The 21287-nt window shown below is 35.0% G+C and overlaps 4 protein-coding genes across 8 annotated transcripts; 1 reads left to right on the top strand and 3 right to left on the bottom strand.

Moving 5' to 3' along the window:
* Positions 1–653: 653 nt before the first annotated feature.
* Positions 654–3041, bottom strand: LOC120267182 (DNAJ protein JJJ1 homolog). Its single transcript, XM_039274880.1, has 3 exons — positions 2318–3041; positions 1910–2218; positions 654–686 (listed from the first exon to the last, which is right to left on the bottom strand). The coding sequence occupies exons 1-3, from the start codon at positions 3026–3028 to the stop codon at positions 654–656; spliced, it is 1053 nt and encodes a 350-aa protein (XP_039130814.1). The 5' UTR covers positions 3029–3041.
* A 1596-nt stretch (positions 3042–4637) lies between these two features.
* LOC120266389 lies at positions 4638–7459 on the top strand. 5 transcript variants are annotated; one of them, XM_039274013.1, is made up of 2 exons: positions 4638–5646; positions 7144–7459. In XM_039274013.1, exon 1 carries the CDS (start codon positions 4713–4715, stop codon positions 5640–5642), a length of 930 nt encoding a protein of 309 aa, XP_039129947.1. In that variant the 5' UTR covers positions 4638–4712; the 3' UTR covers positions 5643–5646; positions 7144–7459. The 5 variants fall into 5 exon arrangements, with proteins under 5 accessions (XP_039129947.1, XP_039129945.1, XP_039129948.1 ...); XM_039274011.1 differs by having other exon boundaries at positions 7069–7459; XM_039274014.1 differs by lacking the exon at positions 7144–7459 and adding an exon at positions 6344–7059.
* Positions 7460–7947: 488 nt separating this feature from the next.
* On the bottom strand, positions 7948–13672 carry LOC120267972. The gene is made up of 7 exons (XM_039275654.1): positions 13271–13672; positions 11018–11158; positions 10568–10933; positions 9964–10206; positions 9443–9535; positions 8653–8853; positions 7948–8384 (listed from the first exon to the last, which is right to left on the bottom strand). Exons 1-7 carry the CDS (start codon positions 13583–13585, stop codon positions 8178–8180), a joined length of 1566 nt encoding a protein of 521 aa, XP_039131588.1. The 5' UTR covers positions 13586–13672; the 3' UTR covers positions 7948–8177.
* A 389-nt stretch (positions 13673–14061) lies between these two features.
* Positions 14062–17423, bottom strand: LOC120267738 (formin-like protein 4). The gene is given in 3 exon segments (XM_039275417.1): positions 14062–15486; positions 16044–16327; positions 16330–17423. Coding segments are annotated over 3 exon segments (2373 nt in total). The 5' UTR covers positions 17086–17423; the 3' UTR covers positions 14062–14153.
* Between the last annotated feature and the right edge of the window lie 3864 nt (positions 17424–21287).

Genomic DNA, 21287 nt, shown 5'->3' with positions numbered 1-21287 from the left:
AAATGATTGAAGTTGTTGGAATTTTATAAACATAATGAGTTTCTTAAAATAAAGTGTATTAGCAAAATTTTAATAAAGAACACTATAATTTAGAGCCGGTTTGTTGATGATCTGATTTAAAACTCAAAATAATATATCATGGTTTTGATTCTTTCAATGTGGTGTCAAAAAAAGTTATGAAATATATTATTATTTAATTATATTTATTTTAACTTTTTATTTTTCTTCTAAATATTATTTTCATTTTAGTTTTGAGTTGTTCTTATACAAGATATTGTTTCATTTATAGTTATTTTGTTAATTTTCTCCTATGTATTTTATATATAATATTAGAATTTAAATAATTAAATTACTTTACAGGAATTTAATGTCAATATTGTTTAGTTTTTAATTGTTTTATTACTATTTACTTGCATCATTTTATTAAATTTTTAATTGAAAAATTTTAGGGTTAATAATATGTAGAAAATTATATTAAAATTTAAGGTACAAATAAAAAACATACTCCAAAACTATTACAATTTAAAAAATCCCAACGCATAGATAGCAAGAGAATTTATCTAGTTATATACAATTTCAAGTGTATAATCATACCTCCTCAAAACACAAAATAGTATTGACATCTAATTAAACACAAGAACATCAAAAGGAACTTAGTGTCCATTTGCATTGGGGTTATTAGTCCTCTGGAATGGGAATAGACACATACTTCTAAAACAGCACCAGCTTGGATATGCATGAGAATGTGAATAGGATCCCAAGCGAGGGGAATGGAGGGCTGGTTTCCATTACCCTAAATTTGAGGGTAATAGAGAGGAATTGAAGGCTATTGACTAATTTATCCATTCTCATAATTTCCCCATGGTTTTTTTTTAAAATTTTTTTTTAGGGTAATGGAGTGTGTTAGCTTCTAAAATTTTTTTATTTTGTGATAGGTATAAAAAAAATGTATTAGTTATAACAAATAAAATTAGTAACAATACTTATGCAATGTATTTAATATACATATTTAATTATAATAATTAAAATAATTAATATTTAAATTATTTAAAAATGAATAAGTTTGATCCATTTTTTTGTTTATTTTTAAAAAAATCAACACACAAAATGCTTAAAATATATACTTAATTATAACAATTAAAATAATAATTGAAGTGAATTATTTAATTAATACTTGATGATAATTTAAGTAATAAGATATATAAATCTTCTTACAAATTAAAAAAATTGTCATAAATAATATTTAAATATTATTTATTTACACTAAGAGCGAAATAGTAACTTTATCACACTATTTTTTATTTTTATTTTTTTTTTGTTCCCAACAAATTATACGTACTTCCAATCAAATATAGTTTTTATTACCATTTCCATTACCATCAATTAAGTCAAATACTACGTTAAATATACGATTTATTCACTTTATTAAAAAAATAATTATTATAATAATATAAAAAAATGGTGAGAATACAAAGAGTGTTTTCTCTTAGCATAATAAAACAATTAAAGTTTTTAAAGCTCTATAAATAAAACAATAATGTTGAGATCAACAACGAGGCTATGTAGGTATTCTGGCATGGCCTCTCCTCAACAAAGTTCTTTGCCATGGCCTCATCTCCTGCACCAAAGGAGCTAAATTTGTGATCAATGGCTTAGATGCATCCCACTTACTGCTATCCCTTTTGCTTCTCTTGCTACTTCTTGCACTACTTTTCAAATGTGTATGAAACTTAGAAAAATATTTATTACACTCCATGCAATAAATTTCTTCCCCACTCATCTCCTTCTTTTCTTTTTTCTCTTCATCACTATCAATCTCATTCCATTGACACTTCCCATATTCCATGTGACACATCATACTATCATTCATGTGGCATGTCATCTTCTTCTTCTTCTTCTTCCTACTCACATTATCATCATTATTATTAGAATCAAGTTCAGTCCCTTCACTTCTCCTTCTATCCCTTTCCTTCTTCTCTTCATCATCATCACACTCATCATAAATCTCATTTTCTTTATTTGCTTTCATCCTCTCAGACTTCTTCTTCTTCTTATTCTTCTTCTCCTGCTTCTTCTGCATCTCTTTTATCATTGCTTGCAACTTCTCCATTGTAAACTTCGTATTCGTGTTCCTTTTCTTTCGAAGATTATCGACGAACATCTTCTGATGAGCGGAAAGAGTGTTATACCAAATCCCCTCCTCCTCCATCTCCTCCTCCTTCAAATTATCAGCTTCTTCTTCTTCTTCATCTATGTTTTGATTTTGATTCATGTTGTTCTTCTCAAACTTCTTATCTTCTTCTTTTTTTCTCATTGCCTTTTCCTTCTTCTTTAATCTCTTCTTCTCACGAAGCTTCTCATCCTGCTCACTCTCCTTCCCCTTCAAATCAATGATCCTCTTATCCAAATTCCTAACAAGCACCACCAGCTCTCGAACCAACAAATTCCGGTCATTCTTTGCTTCCTCTTGATCATAAACCCAATCGAAATCAATCACAGTGGAAAACCCTAACCAGTAGTCGTAGAACGCCATGAATTCGGAGTAAGGGCTGTAGACATTGCCAATTTGAGGAGGGCGATCAAACCCTAATCCCAATTTTTTGGCGAAGTAGAGCTCTTGAGAGTGGATCAGAGTGAAGACATCGCCGTATACCTTGAAGAAACCCTTGCCCGAGTCGGAGAAGCCAGAGAAGCATGACGGCGAGAAGAAATTCTCTAGATCGAGATTGGAGTGACGGGAAAAGTAAGAGGAGCGGGAGGGCACGGCGGACTTGGGATTGGAGGAGAGGACCTGAGATCGATGAGAATCGTACCATGAGCGCTCCTTGGGATCAGAGAGGACCTCGTAAGCTTGTAGGAGATCCTGGAAGGCGGCGGTGGCCTCAGCGATCGGGACACCATTGGCGGCTTGCTTGTCAGGGTGGATCCGGAGGGCGAGGCGGCGGAAGGTAGAACGTATCTCGTCGTCGGTAGCGTTGATTGAGACGCTGAGAACCTCGTAGTAGCAGCGCCTGTTCGGCTTCGCCATGGATTCCGGCGAGCTCGAGGTTTACGATTAGGGTTTCGCTTGCTAAGATTTTGTTCATTAACAAAGGACGAGTGCGGCTGGTGTTACGAAGGGGACTATTTATAGATTATTTTATTTTTTTTTATTTTGGCGCGTTTTTTTTTTTTATTTTGAGTCGAATTAGAAGTTTGCTTTATATCAAGATAGGTATAATTAAAAATAAATAGATTTTTTCAAATTCTTTATATTATATAGTTATATCTAGATAATTTTTTTCTTTAACGAAAGATAATTATTATTTATTTTTTTAAAATTTTATATATTATACTTTAAAATTATGATTAAAGCTTTGGTTATTTTTGCAAATTTAGCTCCAATGCATTGTTAATTAACTTAATTTATTACATTTTAAAACTTATTACTGTTCACGATTTGATTTTTATATCATGGCCCGAGTTCTAGTTGAATCACTGGATGCGTCTATTGTTGTGTTTAAAACAAAGAAATAGTTGTATGAAATAATATTTTCAATTCTATTTTTATTTTAAAATCACCGCCAAAATCATTATTATTATCATCATCATTGTTATTACTTATTAATAAAAAAATTATTTTTTTAATTACTTGATAAAATAATATAATAAAATACTTCTCAACCAGTGCCGATCTTAGTAATAATATACTTTTCCTATTTTGCCATTATATTTTTTTTTGACATTAAAAGGTTAATTATAAAATATAATTAACGTTTCAGAAATTTTAATCGTTATACTATAATATAAAAGCCACAATCATATTAGTCATTTTTTAATTATTTACATTATAAATTTCAACATATTTATTTAATAAAATTTTAAGTATCATTAATAAAATAATTAAATGATATATTTTAAGATTCATATAAATTATTATATAATTTTGAATTTAAAAACAGTGAATTAAAAAATATATATATATATATATTTTTTTAAAAAATCCAATGAACCTCACAATCTAAACGACTCAATTGAAGTATTTTTTAAATATGAGTGAAGCCATTGAGCGCTGAACACTTCTAATGACAGCTCAATCTTTTAATCGCTCATTGAGTAAAAATTGAGTGATCATTAATATTACGTTTAGTCTATTAACACTAATATTAAAATAATATAAGTTGTTTGTGTAGTGCTTAAGAAATGGTGTAAAAACTCACGGATTAAAATCATAATTAAGATATTAACTTTATATTTATATTCTCTCTCCTTTATTTTTATCTATGATTTCACATACAAATAATAGTTTTTTTATAAATTTTATAAAAAAAAAATTTAAAAAAATTATCTCTAATTAATATTTTTATATTTTTTTCATATTTAATTCTATAACACATAAAAAGGACAAAAAAAAAAATAACGGAAATAATCCTACTTAAAAAAAATTAAGGTTAATACACGTAATAAAAAAAAACAAAATCAATAAAAAATATATCTATAAAAATAAAATAAATCTAATCCAATGCGCGGGCACGATTCGGTGATGAGCGCGACTCTCCCACATGTTCGTTCCTGGGTTCCGGCGATTGTCGTGATTCTTAAAAAAATAAAAAAATAAAAAAATAAATCATGCATAATTTCTATATGTGGCGGCCTTCCAGTTTCTTCTCCAGAGCTGACCGTTGAAAACTCCCTCTACTTCTTCCAATCCCGGAGCTCCCGAAGATCTAGCCATGGCGGGCCTCTTCACCTACTCCTTCGCCGGCGTCGGCTTCCTCGCCATCGCCGCCCTCGAATCTCTCTCCCCTTCCCTCCCCTCCACTGCCCGCCCCTCCCTCCTCTTCCTGCGCTTCTTCTCCACCGGCGTGCTCTCTCTCCTCTTCCTCGCCTACTCCTTCTTCTCCACCATCTCTGCCCTCTTCTCCCACGACGACCCGATCGGCGCCTCCCTCCCTCTCAGCACCCTCGCCGCATCCTCTCTCTTCCTCCTCTACTCCCTCTGCGGCCTTCTCTCCCTCCGATCCCTCCTCCCTGTTCCTCTTGAGCTCCTCGATCTCCTCCTCCTCTTCGCCTTCTCCCAGGAACTCCTCCTCCTCCGCCTCGGACTCCGCAAAGACACCGACGGCCTCGAGCACCGCTACACCGAGCTCCTCCTCGTCCCCGTCCTCATCTGCGCCATCTGCACCCTCCTATCCATCGCCCGCCCTCGCCACGCCAGCCCTCGCTTCATCCGCGCCGCCGCCCTCGCTCTCCACGGCACTTGGCTAATCCAGATGGGGTTCTCCTTCTTCTCCAGCGCCATGGCCCATGGCTGCAATCTCCAAACTCGCAGCCGCACTAACTTCACTATCCAATGCCCCGGCCATGCGGAATCTCATCGAGCCAGCGCCATCGCCACTCTCCAGTTCAATTGCCACCTTGCCTTCCTAATCGTCATCTCCTCTGCGGTCTACTCGGTTATCTCCGGCGGAAAGAGGCTCAATGGGTCCAGAGGGTACAGACCTCTGAATAAGGAATTGCAGAGGTTGAACCATGTTTCTCCTTCCCGATTCACTTTGCTTGATGATGAGGTGACGGAGGAGATTGCCGTGATGAGCGATGCCAATGGGCATGATGTTGTGCTGCCTGTGCATGAGGCGAATGGTTTCCATGATTCTCACTGATAAGGTAAGCAAGATGGTTCTCTCTCTCTCTCTCTCTCTCTCTCTCTCTCTCTCTCTCTCTCTCTCTCTCTTGTTTTCTTCTTCATTGATGTTTCTCCTTGTATGTTGCCCAATTTTTAGTATGTGTACAATTCTTTTGTGCTTTTATACTCAATGTAGTTACTAGTAACTTCTAATTGAAATCCACTTTTTTTTTCTGTTGATGAAGCAGCAGGTATGATGATTTTGTAGAGAAAATTTTCATCATAGCTTCTGATTAAATTTGGATTCTTCATCAGTGTTGATTAGAACCTTTAATCTGTTTTCTTGCCAGTTAAAATGGGGTTTAATATTGGTTAAAATACTAATCTAGTGTCATATGCTTTGTGTTCAAAATATAAACCTTTCTGATGTTTTTAGTTTTTAATAAATTCAATGTTTTAGGAAATGATGCATCCTGTTTCACATGCCCATATTTTCTCCTTATGCTTTTTGTATGGTTAGATTATGAGTTTTACATGTATGTTTAGGGCTGCTATACTTTGGCTGTACTTTTTAATATTTTATCTCAGATCTTACTCTTGCTGCATTAATAATTTCTGCATAAATTTTCAATGAGATTAGCCACTCTATAGATTTTAGATCTTGTGTTCTCTAGAACCTTTGGGATAATATCAATTAAAGTAAATCGTGGCCTTGAGTATTGATTTTTCTTGTTTCAGTTGAATGTGATCTGATTTGAATTCTTTAAGCCAAAATACATAGACATGAAAATCGTCCAAAATTTGTGGGTCAGCTTCTTGATGTAATAGTTGAGTCAGGTGGCTAAACAGACTCGTTGTAAACTTGTAATGGTGGGGAGATGAAACTCCTCAGTTAAGCTTTTAAAGCATCATTGGCGGCTGGTTAAGGGTTACATACAAACTAACCTAGGGCAAAGTTCAGATCTTTCATTCTTAATCTTGTTTATCCTGTGTGGTTCAGTTCTTTGCAAATCTGGAATAAGCATGTATTGGGTTTGGAACTTATTCTAAATCCGAGTGTTAATCACCAATAGTAATCTAATGTTTCTTTGCACCTGTGATTTCTTTTGGCATTAGTTCAAGTATTTTTGTATCTAATGTGTTGAATCTTTGATATATCATTTTTGCATTTAGCAATTGTCATGAAATTATCATGAAATTAATATGGATCTGAAATAGTTGAATTTGGAAGTTTTAATGTACGACTCCTGTGTTGATGGGTTGTTTTGAGGTTATTGTGATCCGTTTTAGTGGTTGCTTGTTTGTGTGTACTGAAATTTTTTTTTTCTTTTTGAAGAGGATATTTTTTGCATTTAATAATATATGCTGTTTATTTAGCTTTCGTCATTGAGCATTGTGCTTCTTTATTATTATCTGTTTAAAAGCATTAGCATGGTCTGTAACTAACGATGTCAAGCAATTAGGCCATGATTTATTTTCACATCAAAAATTAAAGCAACCCTAGCTGCTGCAATTTAAATAGAAAGAGCTTTACAAAGGTACCTCAAGGAGCAACCATACTTGTACAAGAGAATTGAAGGATGAACACTTACACTAAATCCGCATCGATTGTGATCTTATTCAACACCATTACTTGATGCCTTTGGCCTGATTCAGTGGCTTCTCGTCAATCTCATCAACCACTTGGGTTGTTAAGCAATAATTAGAAGTGTGATCCTCAATCATTAAAATGTCAGATTTCTTCAACCACTGCAAAGGATTGTTCTTAATTTTCTGAATGATTTTTTATTTGACATGAACATTTCACGAATAGTCTAATTTGATTAAGTCAGGAACTGGCTTTTATATTCCTTATTTTTGGGCGAAGTTTTCATGGACAAAATAATTAGATTGTTTTGCAGCACTGTTTGGATGTTTTTGGTTTCCCTTGTGTAATATCACAATAATCCTAATTGATCACATGTTGTGGTGGAAACGTTTAGCTCTTTTGTGCATGATTTATTTATTAACGGTGAATGAAGCCTCACTTAAGCAGCCGCAAACCATCAGGAACAATATATTCCGGGGTTAGTTTTGAATAACTTCAAGGTTTAATGAGAGTACTCTTTGAATGGCTATAATTTTATGATGATTTTTTATCAAACCCTTCTGCAATAAGTTCTCAATTAATTTATTATCAAAGGTATGTTTCAAATAAATCTAATTCAAATCAATATAATCAACGAAGATAAATTCTATACCAATTTCACTTTATTCTTTTTCTCTCTGTTTCATCCATCTCCTATATAGATATTGGCATTGTAAGAATATTTGAGCTTTGCGAGTTTCAAACACAATCAAAGTTAATATAAGTTTCATATGCTTATATTTTTGTAAGTAGTACAGTGTTGTCTGTCACTCTGTGGCTTATGACTATTATTAGGGAGACTTTTAGGTGTCTCTCCTAAATAATTACTATAAATAAAATACCATACAAATGGTATTAAATATCAATAATGTTGCACTGCCACAGAAAAATAGTAATAAATCTCAAAACACTTTCCAGTCCCAGACTCTAAGGCTTTACTTATAATCAACATCTTGCAGGCCTCACATAAGTTGGTGGCAGTGAAGGGCAATTCTCATTCATCTTTGCATAAGGTTCTATAGTGTTATACTCAGGCAATTCCATTCTATATTCTCCAAGTATTTGGCAGAATGAAAGACTTTCATCAGTGCACCAGTTTGGCAACCGAGTTCGGTTGTTTTCGAATATCTTGAGCATATACGCATCGCGAATCTGAGAAAAAATAAATTGTTATGAAAATTTGATACGAGAAAAAAAAATGCAATCATCAACAAGGAATGCAAGAAAGAAGGCATTCATGTTTTGAATCTGAAAGCAAGTGCATAAACTATTTAGGAACTTATCCATCAAGTAATGAAGATCAAAACCATTTAACTAAATACAATTCTTTAGTTCAGATTTATCAAGATAGGTCTCCAATTATTGAAAGAACTTATAGAACTCTAACTTCACGAGACAAATAAGAATAGGTTGTACTTACAGTGAATTCAGTAACCTGAATGGAGTTGGACATAGGTCCTAATATTCCAGCTTCTTTATACATCTCTAGAATGAAAGCAACACAAGAAGTTGACTTGCCATCACTATACACCCAATCATCTTGTTCAGGAATGGTGAGTAATTGATCAAAAGTCATTCCTCGCCTTTCTGTCTCTGCAATAATCCCATGCAAGTCCAATTCCTACACAAATAAAAAGATAATCTCTTTCTAAGAATTTCCTTGTGGGCATGCAATAGAGTAGATAATAAACCAAAGGATAGTGTGATGCATCCACCAATCCTCACCAACAGTGTTTATGTTAACAATGGGTGGCATGCCATCTTTTATTTAGCTTTTATTTAAATGTCAGATCAAAATGAATTAAATTTCAGATTTGGAGAACATGACCAAGTGAGCATTGAGTCATGGATTTTAGGGAGATATGTACAACTATGATCAGGGAGTTAATTGTACTAATGGAAGATTTGCTAACACTTTGTTTTCTATGAGTTCAACCATCTGTGCCAAAATCATATCAATACTGTAGAAGAATAGAAGGCTATGATATTGATAAGTCGAGTTGGCAGAGCAAACTAAGCAAAGGGGAGAAGAAAAACAAAAAAAGAATGAGCGCATGTGATAGGAAATAACATAAAAAGGAGTAGGCTTACATAATTCTTTTTCATGAGAATAATAAACCTTACTAATAAACCGCGAAGAAAGTTTAAAAGAGACATTTGAGCAGCGTCAATCATGAGGAGAGGAACTTCTGGTTCAATAAAGTTATTACCTCAGTCCCAAGCCTCTTGTTGAGGGCTTCATTCCACATGTTAGCAGCATAGGAAGGTTGTATCCTGGTCCACATTGACATAATAGACATCACCTGACCAAGAAACAAAAATAAATATGAGGATCCACAGAAGATATTTATGAAAATCTTAAGCATGGAAGCACCATACTTTTGGTGGACATGGGTTAAAAAAACAAAACGCGCGAGGCATACATGGTTTAAAACTGCTAATTTTGGTTAATGAAGATGGTGATAAAACCTAATTGAGGAATTACTAGGTACATACGATAGATAATGGATCTCACGGTGAGTTTAAAGAATGGCAACAAACTGACCTGAGGAATGTGCTCAAATTTTTACCAGCAAATGATTTAATTGATACTAATAAATGAGGTAACAAAATTTATGTACGAAGCTGAACTTTCACAATGAGCAATATAAAAGACCTAATTAAAATGAACAAGAGCTCAATGTAATTAAAAAATAAGATGCTTAAGTTATGAGTAGCTCTAGATCAATACCAAATTAGAATCAAGAGGTGGTGGGTAGTTCTCAGCTACTGTATCAATCCAACTAAATATCATGTTGTGGTATCCATACGGCTTGCCAGACATGCTCCTGGCATAAGCCCAAGCTGCACTTTCATTGAACTTCATCCTCATTTCAGGGTGTAATGGAAGCAGAGCAATATGAGGGTTTGAGCTATCCTTTATTGCCAATTCCCACCACTCATTCCATGGAATTACTACAATAACTTCCTCACCCTGAAAACAATATAAGTTTACTGAGTGAAACCACATTTCCCAATACAGAAATCTGAAGAATGCCATTTATACAAAAAATAAAATTAAAATTAAAAAAAATTATGTTTTAGATTCTTCTAACCACAAGGAACATTAATCTTCAGATGTAATGATAAAAACAAAAAATATTCATGTGTACCTTTTCACTAAAGATTATTTTCTTGCAGAGTTAAAACTCTTAGAATTCAGATTATTGTGAAAAAAAAAGCTCATGCCTGAGTAAGCTTATAAAGAAATAAATGAAGATGTTTCTCATATGGTTGCCATTACCAAGAACCTGAAGATTAATCCATGACTCAATTGGGAATGCATCCTTGTTTACCTTTTCATTTTCATGCCCTGATTCCCCAACCCATAGGTTGCCCATCTCATCCTTTAAGCAAACTGCTGTATGTCCAGCAAATGCACCTGTGACCCATTTCTCCAATGTCTCGAATCCACCCCAACGACCGCGTATTTTGGATACTGCTAGAAAATCACCAGAATGAACATCCTCTGGCTTGATATTTATATGCCAAGGTTGATTACGTTTCTCAAAAGAGGCTCCCATGTGCTTCTCCAAAAAGGCCATGTTAGCATTCTGACCCCAACCAGTGTTTGCAAATAAGGGTATAACATCAAGCAGAGATAACAGAGTACCCAGCATCCCTGATGGCATAAGGAATACTGATATGCCATGTTGCCTTACCTGAAACAGAAATGATGCATCAAATTGTGCCTCATCTCATTTGGCCAGTAAATTGGGATAAAATATTAATGAGTTAAAACAGACATATTCCATTTCTGCTGGTTCTTCCCATGACTTTATCTCTAACATGTGTTCTTGGGCAGAAAAATAGTAGTCCCACATTATCCTATATGGCGTTGCAAATATATAAAGATCCATACACGTCCAGCTGTGAGCTGCACTGGTCTGTAAGAGAATAAATCAATAAATAAGCAATTGTTATAATATCTCAAAGAGGTCATTTGTAAGAGAGAGCCATGGGCCTGCAAGCAAACAGTCTTGATGAAAGACAAATGCACAATGAGAAAATGAAATTGGACATGAGGTTTTGAAAGTCGGCTTTGTTAATAAATTTGCCACCCTCCAACATAGTGACTGACAGAGAAAATCTAAATACTTTATCCGATCACTTGGATTTTTCTTTTTTTCTCCTTATTTTGAAGCGATAAATGAGAAAGACATATATAACCATCGCGCACAAAATGAATCACATTTGAAGTCCTAAAAAATAAAATAAAAATAATAATAACATATACAAGCAGACACACACAGTGAAGTTGAGATAGTCTCACTAATCTTACTACCTCACTCCAGATGCCTGCCCCCTTCGTAACAATTAGAACACACATAATCAAGGACATGAAAATGGACTTGCGGTAGGTAATTATTTTGAACCAAACAAGAGAAGTTCAAATCTGTAAGTTCAGATACAATGAAAATGAACCAGCCATCCACCAAATTAAAGCATGTGGAGTTTTGCAACTCTAAATGATTGGAAAAGCACGTGCATCATAAATTTTATTTTATAAAGCAAAAAAATCTTATAAATTGCCTTATAGTACACAGCCCCCAAATTTGACAACATATATATAATGAAAAAAGCTATAGGTCAAAGAAATTTTGTGCAAGTACAGGTTTTAGGAAGGAATTGAAGGCTCAAAAGTTAATAATTCAAAAGGAGAATACCATAAATTTAATAATGTTAAGAATATATATGTTATAAATGTAAAGATAGTAATAAGAATAGAGAGCCAGAGTATTTACCAAAAACCCAAAATCCCTGAAGAATTAAGTTCTTCTTCTTCTTTCTTCTTTTATTTCTCTCTTTTCTTTCTCTTCTCTATATCTTCCAAAGTATATAAAATGAGGGGGTATTTATAGGGTTACAAGAGTTGAATAAACGGCCAGGATCGATTCGATCCGACGGTCCAAAATACCCTGGTTAGTGGAATAGTAACAGTACCGGCGGCTGCTACAGTACCACATGGGCGGCTGCTACAGTATTACGGCTGCTACAATCTACAGCGAAATTGTTACAGTAGACATCCATTAAAAATATTTGTTTATAACAAATAACTAGTTATTATTTAGGTCTGAACTACTTTTTTTCAAGAATAGTTGATTGTGTTTAGGTAAAGAGGTTGAACCAAAGTGATGACAGCCTAGCGAGCAGACAAAATGCTACAATAATCTCTCATCATCATGAAAACTTTAGTCACTCTCATCCAGAACTCCAGGCATCAATGCACTCAAATAAAGTTTTGCAAATGCTATATGACAGTCACTGGCTTGATACAAATTTTATCACTTTCTGCCAAATAATGCTACTTGCTCATAAAACCTACGCATTACAGTAAGATGTGGAATGTGGCACTATTTAATTTAAATAATTCTCACAATGCAGCACCCTTTATTCCCTTATAAAAATTAAACATCCTTAAATTACCCTTAAAGATCACCTGACTTCCAATTTACTTTTGAGGGGAAAACAGAAGGATGATACATTTATCTTTGTGAACTCCAAATCTCACATTTTTTTTTTTCATTTCTGATATGACAACCCAGCTCAATCCATTTAAGAAAATATCTACTGTAACCAATCCTACACACAATCCTAAATTTAATCAGAAACTGTGTGGGTTGGTTCATCCTCAAACTAACTCACACTTCAAAAATATGTGTCACCAATCCAGTCTAACCCATGTGAGGAAATTGTTAGCTTTAGCTTGTCCCATACAATTTTATCATTTAAAAAAGAAGTTGCAGAATCTCTCTCCTCTATTCCATGTGGGGCTATTTATTTCATCCCCTGCACATAATCATAAAGCTAAACAGAATGGGGGTTGCATATGCAATCAAATAGGCAGCACAACTCAAGGAAATGGGACAAAACTAAAGAACCAATAACTGCATTTGATAAACTACACCTTGAGATAGATCAGCATGAGAAAAAGCTTAAATAGATCACAATCAAAATGAAATCACACACACACATACACCAAAATCATGGAATCATACCTTAAGGTGAAGAATCCCTCCACCAAGGCCAATATTGCCACGATCGCCTTCTGCAAACTCAAGCCTTGCCTCATTCTCAAAGAAGCAAGCACCCTTCCACGCCACGGATCCCCCGTCCGGGAGAACAGAGCCAACGAAGGAGGGCAGCAAGTCAACGGCACTGTGAAGGTTGCTCAGCAATGGCCAGGAGACCTGGCGTGGGAGGATGGGTAGCACATCGTTGACGCGGAATGGGACTTTGAAAGCATGGGCACAACCAGAGATCAAGATCAATATAAGAACAACAAGGTTGATGGATCTGGAGATGAAGGCCATTGGCAATTTTGTTAGGTAGCTTGAGGTCAGGCCTGGTAGGGAAACGGCAGAAGGGGATGATGCCAAAAGCACATACAGTACGGATGAGACAGTTTCTCTCCATGTCACCATCAAGACCAATACACGTATGATAATATAAATATTTTAAATTTTCTTATGTTATACTATTTTATATGTGATATTTAAGCTAAACAATTTAAAATAAATAAATAAATACTAGTTATTGAATAGCTCAAGAATATTAAGTCATTTTTAACAAAAAAAAATAATAATAATAATAATAATTTTATCTCTTCAAAATTGTAGGATGGAAGATTTTTTTAAAAAATTTATAAATCATTGTAAATGGTATACATCTATACTTGCCTAGGCGACATTTATTGTCTAGTTTAAAAAAAAACTTTGGTAGAAAATTGAATACAAATCAAATTAAAAATCTGTGAAGGGAAAGGATAAAATAAATGAAGAATTTCATAATAAAAAAAAAAATGAACCTAATGCACACACTAACTAGACGTTTTTGTCTACATATGTTACAAGAAGTCAATGAATGTCTTGTTGATTCCTCTCAAAATCCATCATCTGAATCACTGTCAGAAGACTTTGAATTATCCGACATAAAATGAGCCGGCAAGTTAGGGAACCTGGCATGGACTCTTTTACCGTCAGATACTGATGATGAACTTGAGGACGTCCCCACTCCACCCACCTGTTTCTTCTTCTGCTGAACATTCCTTGTTATATCTACGCACACATTATCAACCATTCCCAAAAAGTCCCTCACTATCACAAACAACTTTAGAGGGTTAGCCCCTTTCTCCTTGGAAGCACCCACTTGGTAGTACTCCGTGGTCCTGTTCACAAGCTCCAACACTCTTCCCTGCTCCTCTCTCACCACCCTAAGCTCCTCATCAGCCACCTCTAAGAACCCTTTCATCTCCATCACAAACCCATCACTGCCACAAGTGTTCAAGAAGTCACCAATCTCCTTCACTTTCATCCCAAGTGAAGAACAAGTACTCACAAGAAGTTCATAATCAATGCCTGCCGCTTTCTTTACGTTTGAGAACTCAACACTAAGTCCCCCAACCACTGGCAACCCAAGCATCATATACTCCCTTTCTCTCTCTTCTCTTCTAGTTGGATCCGGATTGTTTGAGCCTGAGTTTATACTAGTGGTTCGTCTCATGCTCTGCTGGTTCCGGTTGATCACGCAGCGTTTGCCTTCAGATCGAACCACCTCTTGGACAACGAAGTGTAACAACGTCGTCCTCCCATCAGTGCTCTTAACGTCGGAGAGCTTACAAAGTGCAGTCAAATTGAAGGCCTGCGCATTGCCTCTCGCCGTGCCGGCGTTCATGCGGTTTCCGGCCTTGAGTATAGCTTCTAGAAGCTTCAAGAAGATGCCTTTGGTTTTCATTTCCTTGCATGCGAGTTCCAGCGTTTGCAAGGATTGTTTGGTAGCAAGGATTTCAGGTTCATAATTGTACTTGAAGAGCATTGAGTTAAGGCGCTCAAAAGGTGAAGGTATGGCACGTAGGATATGGTACAAAAACGACTCAGCGTCAGCGAGCTTAGATGGGTGTCCGGTGAATGCTAATATTAGCTTTTCCTCATCTTTAGTTGGGGCTGTTCTGCAGAGCTTCTCGAGAGTGTCTGAGCTGAGGCCGCGTCCTTCGAGAAGCGCGTCGAGGATTTCTTGACGGCTGATGGCGAGTGAGCGGAGAACAATGGCTATGTTCTGGGATTTGCGTGGGTCGAGAAGAGTGATTTGAGTGGGAGGAGTTGTTGAGCTGAATGACGAGTTTGCCGAGTCAGATGCCGTTTTATCGCCACCGCGTGGAGATTTGCGGTTTGTGGCCACGTAACCGAAGAGAGCTTCCATCATTTCATCATCAACTCTGCACGCATTTCCAAGCAAAAATATGGCATAAATAATTAAAACCCGCAACAGCAGCTTTGGCCTTTTCAACCTTCACCCATAAGAAAAAAAAAAAGCAACTTTTCCAATTTGGAGTACTATGATTACGGCTAAAAGTGCTTTAAGTTGAGCTGGCTAATAATAATAATAATAATAATATATAATTATCAGTTGCCGGCCAACAAGAGAGGGTCCCACTATGAAACATCCTCCCGGCGCGTAACAACCCAAAGGCTTTAGATTTATCGAATACAAATTCGATAAATTGAGTGTATTCAAATCAAAATCCAACATAAAATAGATTTTTTATTTAAAAAATTAACAATCACGGCATTAATAAAATATCAAATTTCTCAAAGTTTTTTTTGGTGGAATGCCAGAAAAAGAGGAAGATAAGAAAGAATTTAATGTTGATAAGATCCAGTTTTAATTAATGCGAAATAAATGCAACAAAGAAAGAGGTGCAATTAAAGCAAAAAATTAAAATTAAAATTAAAAGTTAGGAAGGCGTGTGATCACGCGGAAGAGCACACGTACCTGAAGGAACCGCCGGAGATCTTATCCCAAACCATTGAATGCTCCGGGTTGATAGGCGACATCTTGTCCCAGTGCAAAGGCTTCAGCCTCGGGTGGGCCCTACCGCTGGTCGTCCGATTAGGTGTCGGCGGCAGTCGTGATGACGGCCCAGCACCGGCGCCGGGAGGAGGAGGTGGTGGCGCAGCCGGGTTCTTGCTTCCTACTGTTATTGGACGCGGCGGCGGAGGAGGCGGAGGTGATGGCGCTTTCATCACCGGTGGCGGTGGTGGAAGCGGCGGCGGGGGGGTGGGGGAGGTGCGGGGACTGGAGGAGGAGGCGGCGGTGGCGGCGATTTAGGAGGTCTTTGTGTGAGTCGAGAGAAATTAGGTCTGGCTTCGAGAGAGAGGGCGGTGTGGGACACGGAGGTGCTCCGCAGAGGGATTCTAGAATCTAATTCATCGTCGATGCGGACGGACGAGCTGACGGAGTTGGAAGGGAGCAATGGCATCTCCTGGAAGCTTCCATCGTTTCCATTGCTGGATGAGAGATCGTTGACGATACCCTGGTGCTGAACATCGGTGTGTAGATGCTTCAGGATCCGATTGCAGTGCTCGCATCGCTTATCAATGTCTTCATCGAGTTTCCGCCAATAGAGAACATCGAGGCCGTTTTCGTCGACGACGACGCCTTTGAGGCCACCGGCGTCGGGTTTGGGTCTCAAGAAACCGGGGGCGAGGGTCTTGGTGGGTCTCTGGGGAGAGGGAAGAGGGCGATCCCGCTTGAGAGTGTATTTGCGGAAGAAGAAGAAGAGGAGGCCGGAGAGAGCGAAGCTGGCAGCGGCGGTGGAGACGACGGCGGCGGCGACGTTGCCGGTGCTGCGATCGCTTTGTTTGGAGGGTTGGGGAGGGGATTGAAGGGGGAGGGTGGAGGGGAGTTTGGGAAAGCGGGGGAGGAGATGGAGGGGAAGAAGACTTGGATGTTTTGAGAAGGGGATGGAGTTAGGGAGTGGGATGAGGAGAGGAGGAGAAGGAGGATGGAGAGGGAGAGGGAGAACCATGGCCATGGAATTGAGACCATGGTTTGGGGAGAGGAGATGAAGAGTAGGGGTTGTTGGGTTGGGGGTGATGAGAGAGGGAGTTTTATTTTGTTAGTGGTTGGAACTTGGAAGGGAAGGGGAGAAGAAGAAGTGTTGTTATCATTTACTAGTTCCTTATTATTAAGGCTGACGGGTTCAAATGGAGCAAGTGCGGTGGGGGTCAGAGGGTGGTTGCTCTGTTGCAGCCGCGCCATTTTCATTGTGGGACGGATTTTCCCCTGCGGTGGTGCTAGTGGTGAGGTTTTGGTATGGATTGAAGAGAATAAATATTTATTGTGTTATTTCAGCACAATTGCGTGGAAATAGAATATCCGAGAAATAATTATATTAAAAATTAATATTCTTTTAGTTTGGTAGCACCCAATTTTATGTTTGTGTTTTTTATAAAAAAAAAAAATTTTTTGAACTGAAACTCAATTAGAGTGAGAGTATAAATATGCTAAGATAACAACTTCCATCTTTACCCGATTTGTACATATTTATAAAATAAAATAATAATTATATAAAAAATGAATAAAAATTTGATATATAAATTATAGCTCATGGATTTTTCATTTTTCTTGATTATGCTATATATTTGTACCCTCACTTATAATCAAGTGGAGTTTCATGTTGTATTCCTGATTTTATCAATCATGTTTTTATATTTTAATCAAATTTTTTTTTAATAAATAATAATAATATAAGAATTTTTTATATAAATAGACGGCAAGTACTTTTTATTTAGGGGCTGTTTGGTTGATAGTAACTAGGTGTAAATAGGAGTGAAGTAACTAATTTACATGTGATAGTTATTTTTTGGTATTTGGTTTAAGGTAAAAATATATTTCACATGTAATACTAGTTAACACTAACCCCCATTTTGCAGTGATTCAACTCACAGTAAAATTGGTTGTTAGTTGAAATACCGTAAAACATTTCATCCTCATGTTTAAAGTAAAAATATATTTCACATGTAATACTAGTTAACATTTCTTTATGTTTTAATTTAAATTTAGTGTAATGCTTCTCAATATTGACATAAAGATTGAGTTATTGTTGATAGATAAAATTACAAATTTGATTATTTTAGTATTTATTTTCTTTGCTGGCTTAAGTTAGTCATTAATTTATAATGGTTAAGTAATTTAGTAAAATTTTCCATTTGAATCAACAGTGAGAGATTTTTCCCAATTTTATCTAATGGTAGTAAAATTTTAATAATAAGTATTGCACTTGTGGCGGCCCTCCAATTGAACTAAAGTAATCACCAATGATGGCTTTCCCAAAAACTAAAACCTCTGTTAACTTGACATAATAAAATAAATATGCAGTTTTACAAATCCTTCTTCTCCCTCTTCTTCCTTGTTTCCCTTTTTTTCTTGAATATGTTTTTTTTATTATTCTTTTTTATTAAAGTATTTCATTTTCTAATTTTTTTTCTTCTTTTCCTTTTTATCTCATATTGCCTGTAAAACTCTGTAGGAAGGAAGAAAAAGAAAAAAAAATTGAGAGAAATGAAAATGAATCTAAAATAGTTTTTAAAAAAAATGGCTCAATGGCTAAAATTTTGGAAAAGAAGTATGAGTCCTTACTCACTTAAATTGAACAAAATAAAACATAAATAAAAATAGAAGACAATACACATTTAAAAGTTAAGAAAACCTCATTTATTATCCACATATATTCTTTTTAAATTTAAATATATTTAAAAATGGTAATATTTATACATATTATTATAGTACAACCACGGAATGTTTTAAAGAACATATTTAATTTTTTTTATTACATTTAAGTTATTTATATTAATATGATATTAATAATGAAAAAAATAATTATAATTATTTATTTACACAATAAATATGGATAACACATTTTCATTATATGGTTTTATACAATATTGTCTTAAAAACCTTATAATTATCAAAACCCAATGTAAAGCTTGAGAATTTATCTATATATATATATATATATATATAAACACTAATGATTTGTTGTCTTCCCTGAAACAATTTACTTCTAAAATTTTTGTTCGGAAAATGATTTGGTCTTCATGGGATACATTTTGACTGCTTTCAATATTGATAGGAACATTTACAGTTTCTAAGTAATCACATCCAATATGTTCTTCTACGCTTTAAAATATAGTCCTTGCTTGGTCAATCCTGTAATCCTTCACATTCATCATTTACATTTTGTCCTTTTTTGAAACAGCCAAAAAAGTCAGTTTAATGTACCTTATGTGGGTCACATTCACATATAAATGTACAATGACATAGTAACAACTAATAAGAGTTATTATTAATGAAGACAATGCTATTTGATTTCAATGTGGGTTAGCAAAAAATTGACATAGCAATATTAATCATAAAATGAAGGCAATGTTAGAGAATTGATGCAATCTGATTTAGTGATTTTAAATTTGAAGTCAACTTTGTACTGCTCGTTTAAGAGAAACAACCGATTTATATCTAAGAAATTAGGGGGAAAAAAGAGTTTAAAATAAATAAATAAAAGAAAAACCAATATGCATTTATTCCAACTTTCAAGTATACATAGTGATTGTGAATGTTAAGGTAAAAAACTAACGATACAGTTCTTTGTGAAAAATACCTTATGAGAATTTTTATTATTTAGGGTTCAAAATGTGTTGAGGAAAAAAAAAAAAAAATCATAGATATAGATGTAGATTTGTAACTTTATTCCTCATTTATTGTATGGGAGTGTATGACTCAGACATATGATTTATTTATTTTATAAAAATAATATATTAAGTTAAAAAATACATTAATTTTATAATATTTATTGTAAGTTGCAATGCCATTAATGCAAAACCTCCTGCAATATCGCATTTGATTTATTTTGCCAATAAAACCAACGTTATTATCATTCTATTATGCAAACTTCGAGTAAGATTGTGCGCTATTTTCTTATATATGTATATATATATATATATTTTAAAACTATTAAGAAAAATTAATTAATTGCGTATTATTTTTCTAATAACATGATTACCAAAAAGTTCTAGTACACTTCAATAATGTCCTACCCAAGATACTCATTGCTAACTTGCTAAGGCACCTTGCAGTGTGGGTTTAAAAGGAAAAATTATTAAGTAATATGTCCACGTTACTTTCTTTTCCCTCACATTTTGTTTATTATGATTTTCATGAAAGGGCCATTTAAAAGTAATAATAATAATAACTTCAACTTTTATGATCAATATTATTTAAAAAAAAAAATGGAGGACATTCTCGGGTAAATTTTTCATGTGATTATTATATTATGGGTGATTTTTATTTTGGACATTTTATTTCAATTTATATCTTTTTAGTCATTGGATATTGATTTGTTTTCACCCGGAGGTATTTGGGGTTCTCCAGTCAATTTTAAATGACGTGGCAGCTAGAAATACCACGTCACTTTATTTAAATATTTTTTCCCATCCCAGCAAGAGAGAGCACATCCGCCGGATGCTGACTCAGCTTACTTAATCCAGAAAATAAAGTAAGTGACGTGACATTTCCGGCTGCCACATCATTTAAAATTGGTCCGAAAACCCCAAATAACTTCCCGGTGAAAACAAATCAATATATAATGACCAAAAAGATACAAATTGAAACACAATGATTAAAATGAAAAGTCATAACACGGTGACCACATGAAAAATTTACCCGGACATACTCCCAACAATAAATCCTAATTTTTTTTTAATTTTTTTTTGGACCCATCCACAGTGCAAGGCAAAAAGTTGTGCACAAAATGTCTTGACCCACGGAACATTGAGGAAGATCACTAGCTTGGTTCTCATCAGTTTCATTAGTGATTTATTATTATTTTGTTTTATTTATATTCACCCGGTGACTTCTTAATTTTTATTCTCATTTTTGTTCTATTTATTGCTCCTTAGTTTTTTTTTTTTTATGTATTAAGCCTGATTTCCAATTTTGTAGTGCAAATCTTTGACATTGTTCATACTTTTGAATTTTTTTTTAAATTTTTTTTAATATTTATCATGTCGATTATTTTATTTAATACAAGAGAATACTTATAGTTTATTGGTGCCGGAGTGACTATCTTAGCCTTGAAACTTGAAAGCTTGATCCTCGAGTGTCCAACCATGTGTTGGTGAACATAAGAACATTATTAAAAGCAATATATATAATTTCATCTGAATTTATATGTAAAAA

The sequence above is a fragment of the Dioscorea cayenensis genome, chromosome 8, assembly GCF_009730915.1.
Source record: "Dioscorea cayenensis subsp. rotundata cultivar TDr96_F1 chromosome 8, TDr96_F1_v2_PseudoChromosome.rev07_lg8_w22 25.fasta, whole genome shotgun sequence".
Lineage (NCBI taxonomy): Eukaryota > Viridiplantae > Streptophyta > Magnoliopsida > Dioscoreales > Dioscoreaceae > Dioscorea > Dioscorea cayenensis.
The sequence above is the reverse complement of the archived record's forward strand: the minus strand, read 5'-3'. Positions and strand labels throughout refer to the sequence as shown.

Excerpts from the sequence above, each read along its gene's own strand:
- LOC120267182 (XM_039274880.1), bottom strand. The coding sequence starts at position 3,028 with ATGGCGAAGCCGAACAGGCGCTGCTACTACGAGGTTCTCAGCGTCTCA. Across the intron at positions 2,219-2,317 it reads GATTAAAGAAGAAGGAAAAG|GAGGAGGAGATGGAGGAGGA; the intron begins GCAATGAGAAAA and ends GATAATTTGAAG. Across the intron at positions 687-1,909 it reads CTAATAATAATGATGATAAT|AGGACTAATAACCCCAATGC; the intron begins GTGAGTAGGAAG and ends TTCCCATTCCAG.
- LOC120267972 (XM_039275654.1), bottom strand. The coding sequence starts at position 13,585 with ATGGCCTTCATCTCCAGATCCATCAACCTTGTTGTTCTTATATTGATC. Across the intron at positions 11,159-13,270 it reads GAGGGATTCTTCACCTTAAG|ACCAGTGCAGCTCACAGCTG; the intron begins GTATGATTCCAT and ends ATTCTCTTACAG. Across the intron at positions 10,934-11,017 it reads AACCAGCAGAAATGGAATAT|GTAAGGCAACATGGCATATC; the intron begins GTCTGTTTTAAC and ends TTTCTGTTTCAG.
- LOC120266389 (XM_039274013.1), top strand. The coding sequence starts at position 4,713 with ATGGCGGGCCTCTTCACCTACTCCTTCGCCGGCGTCGGCTTCCTCGCC.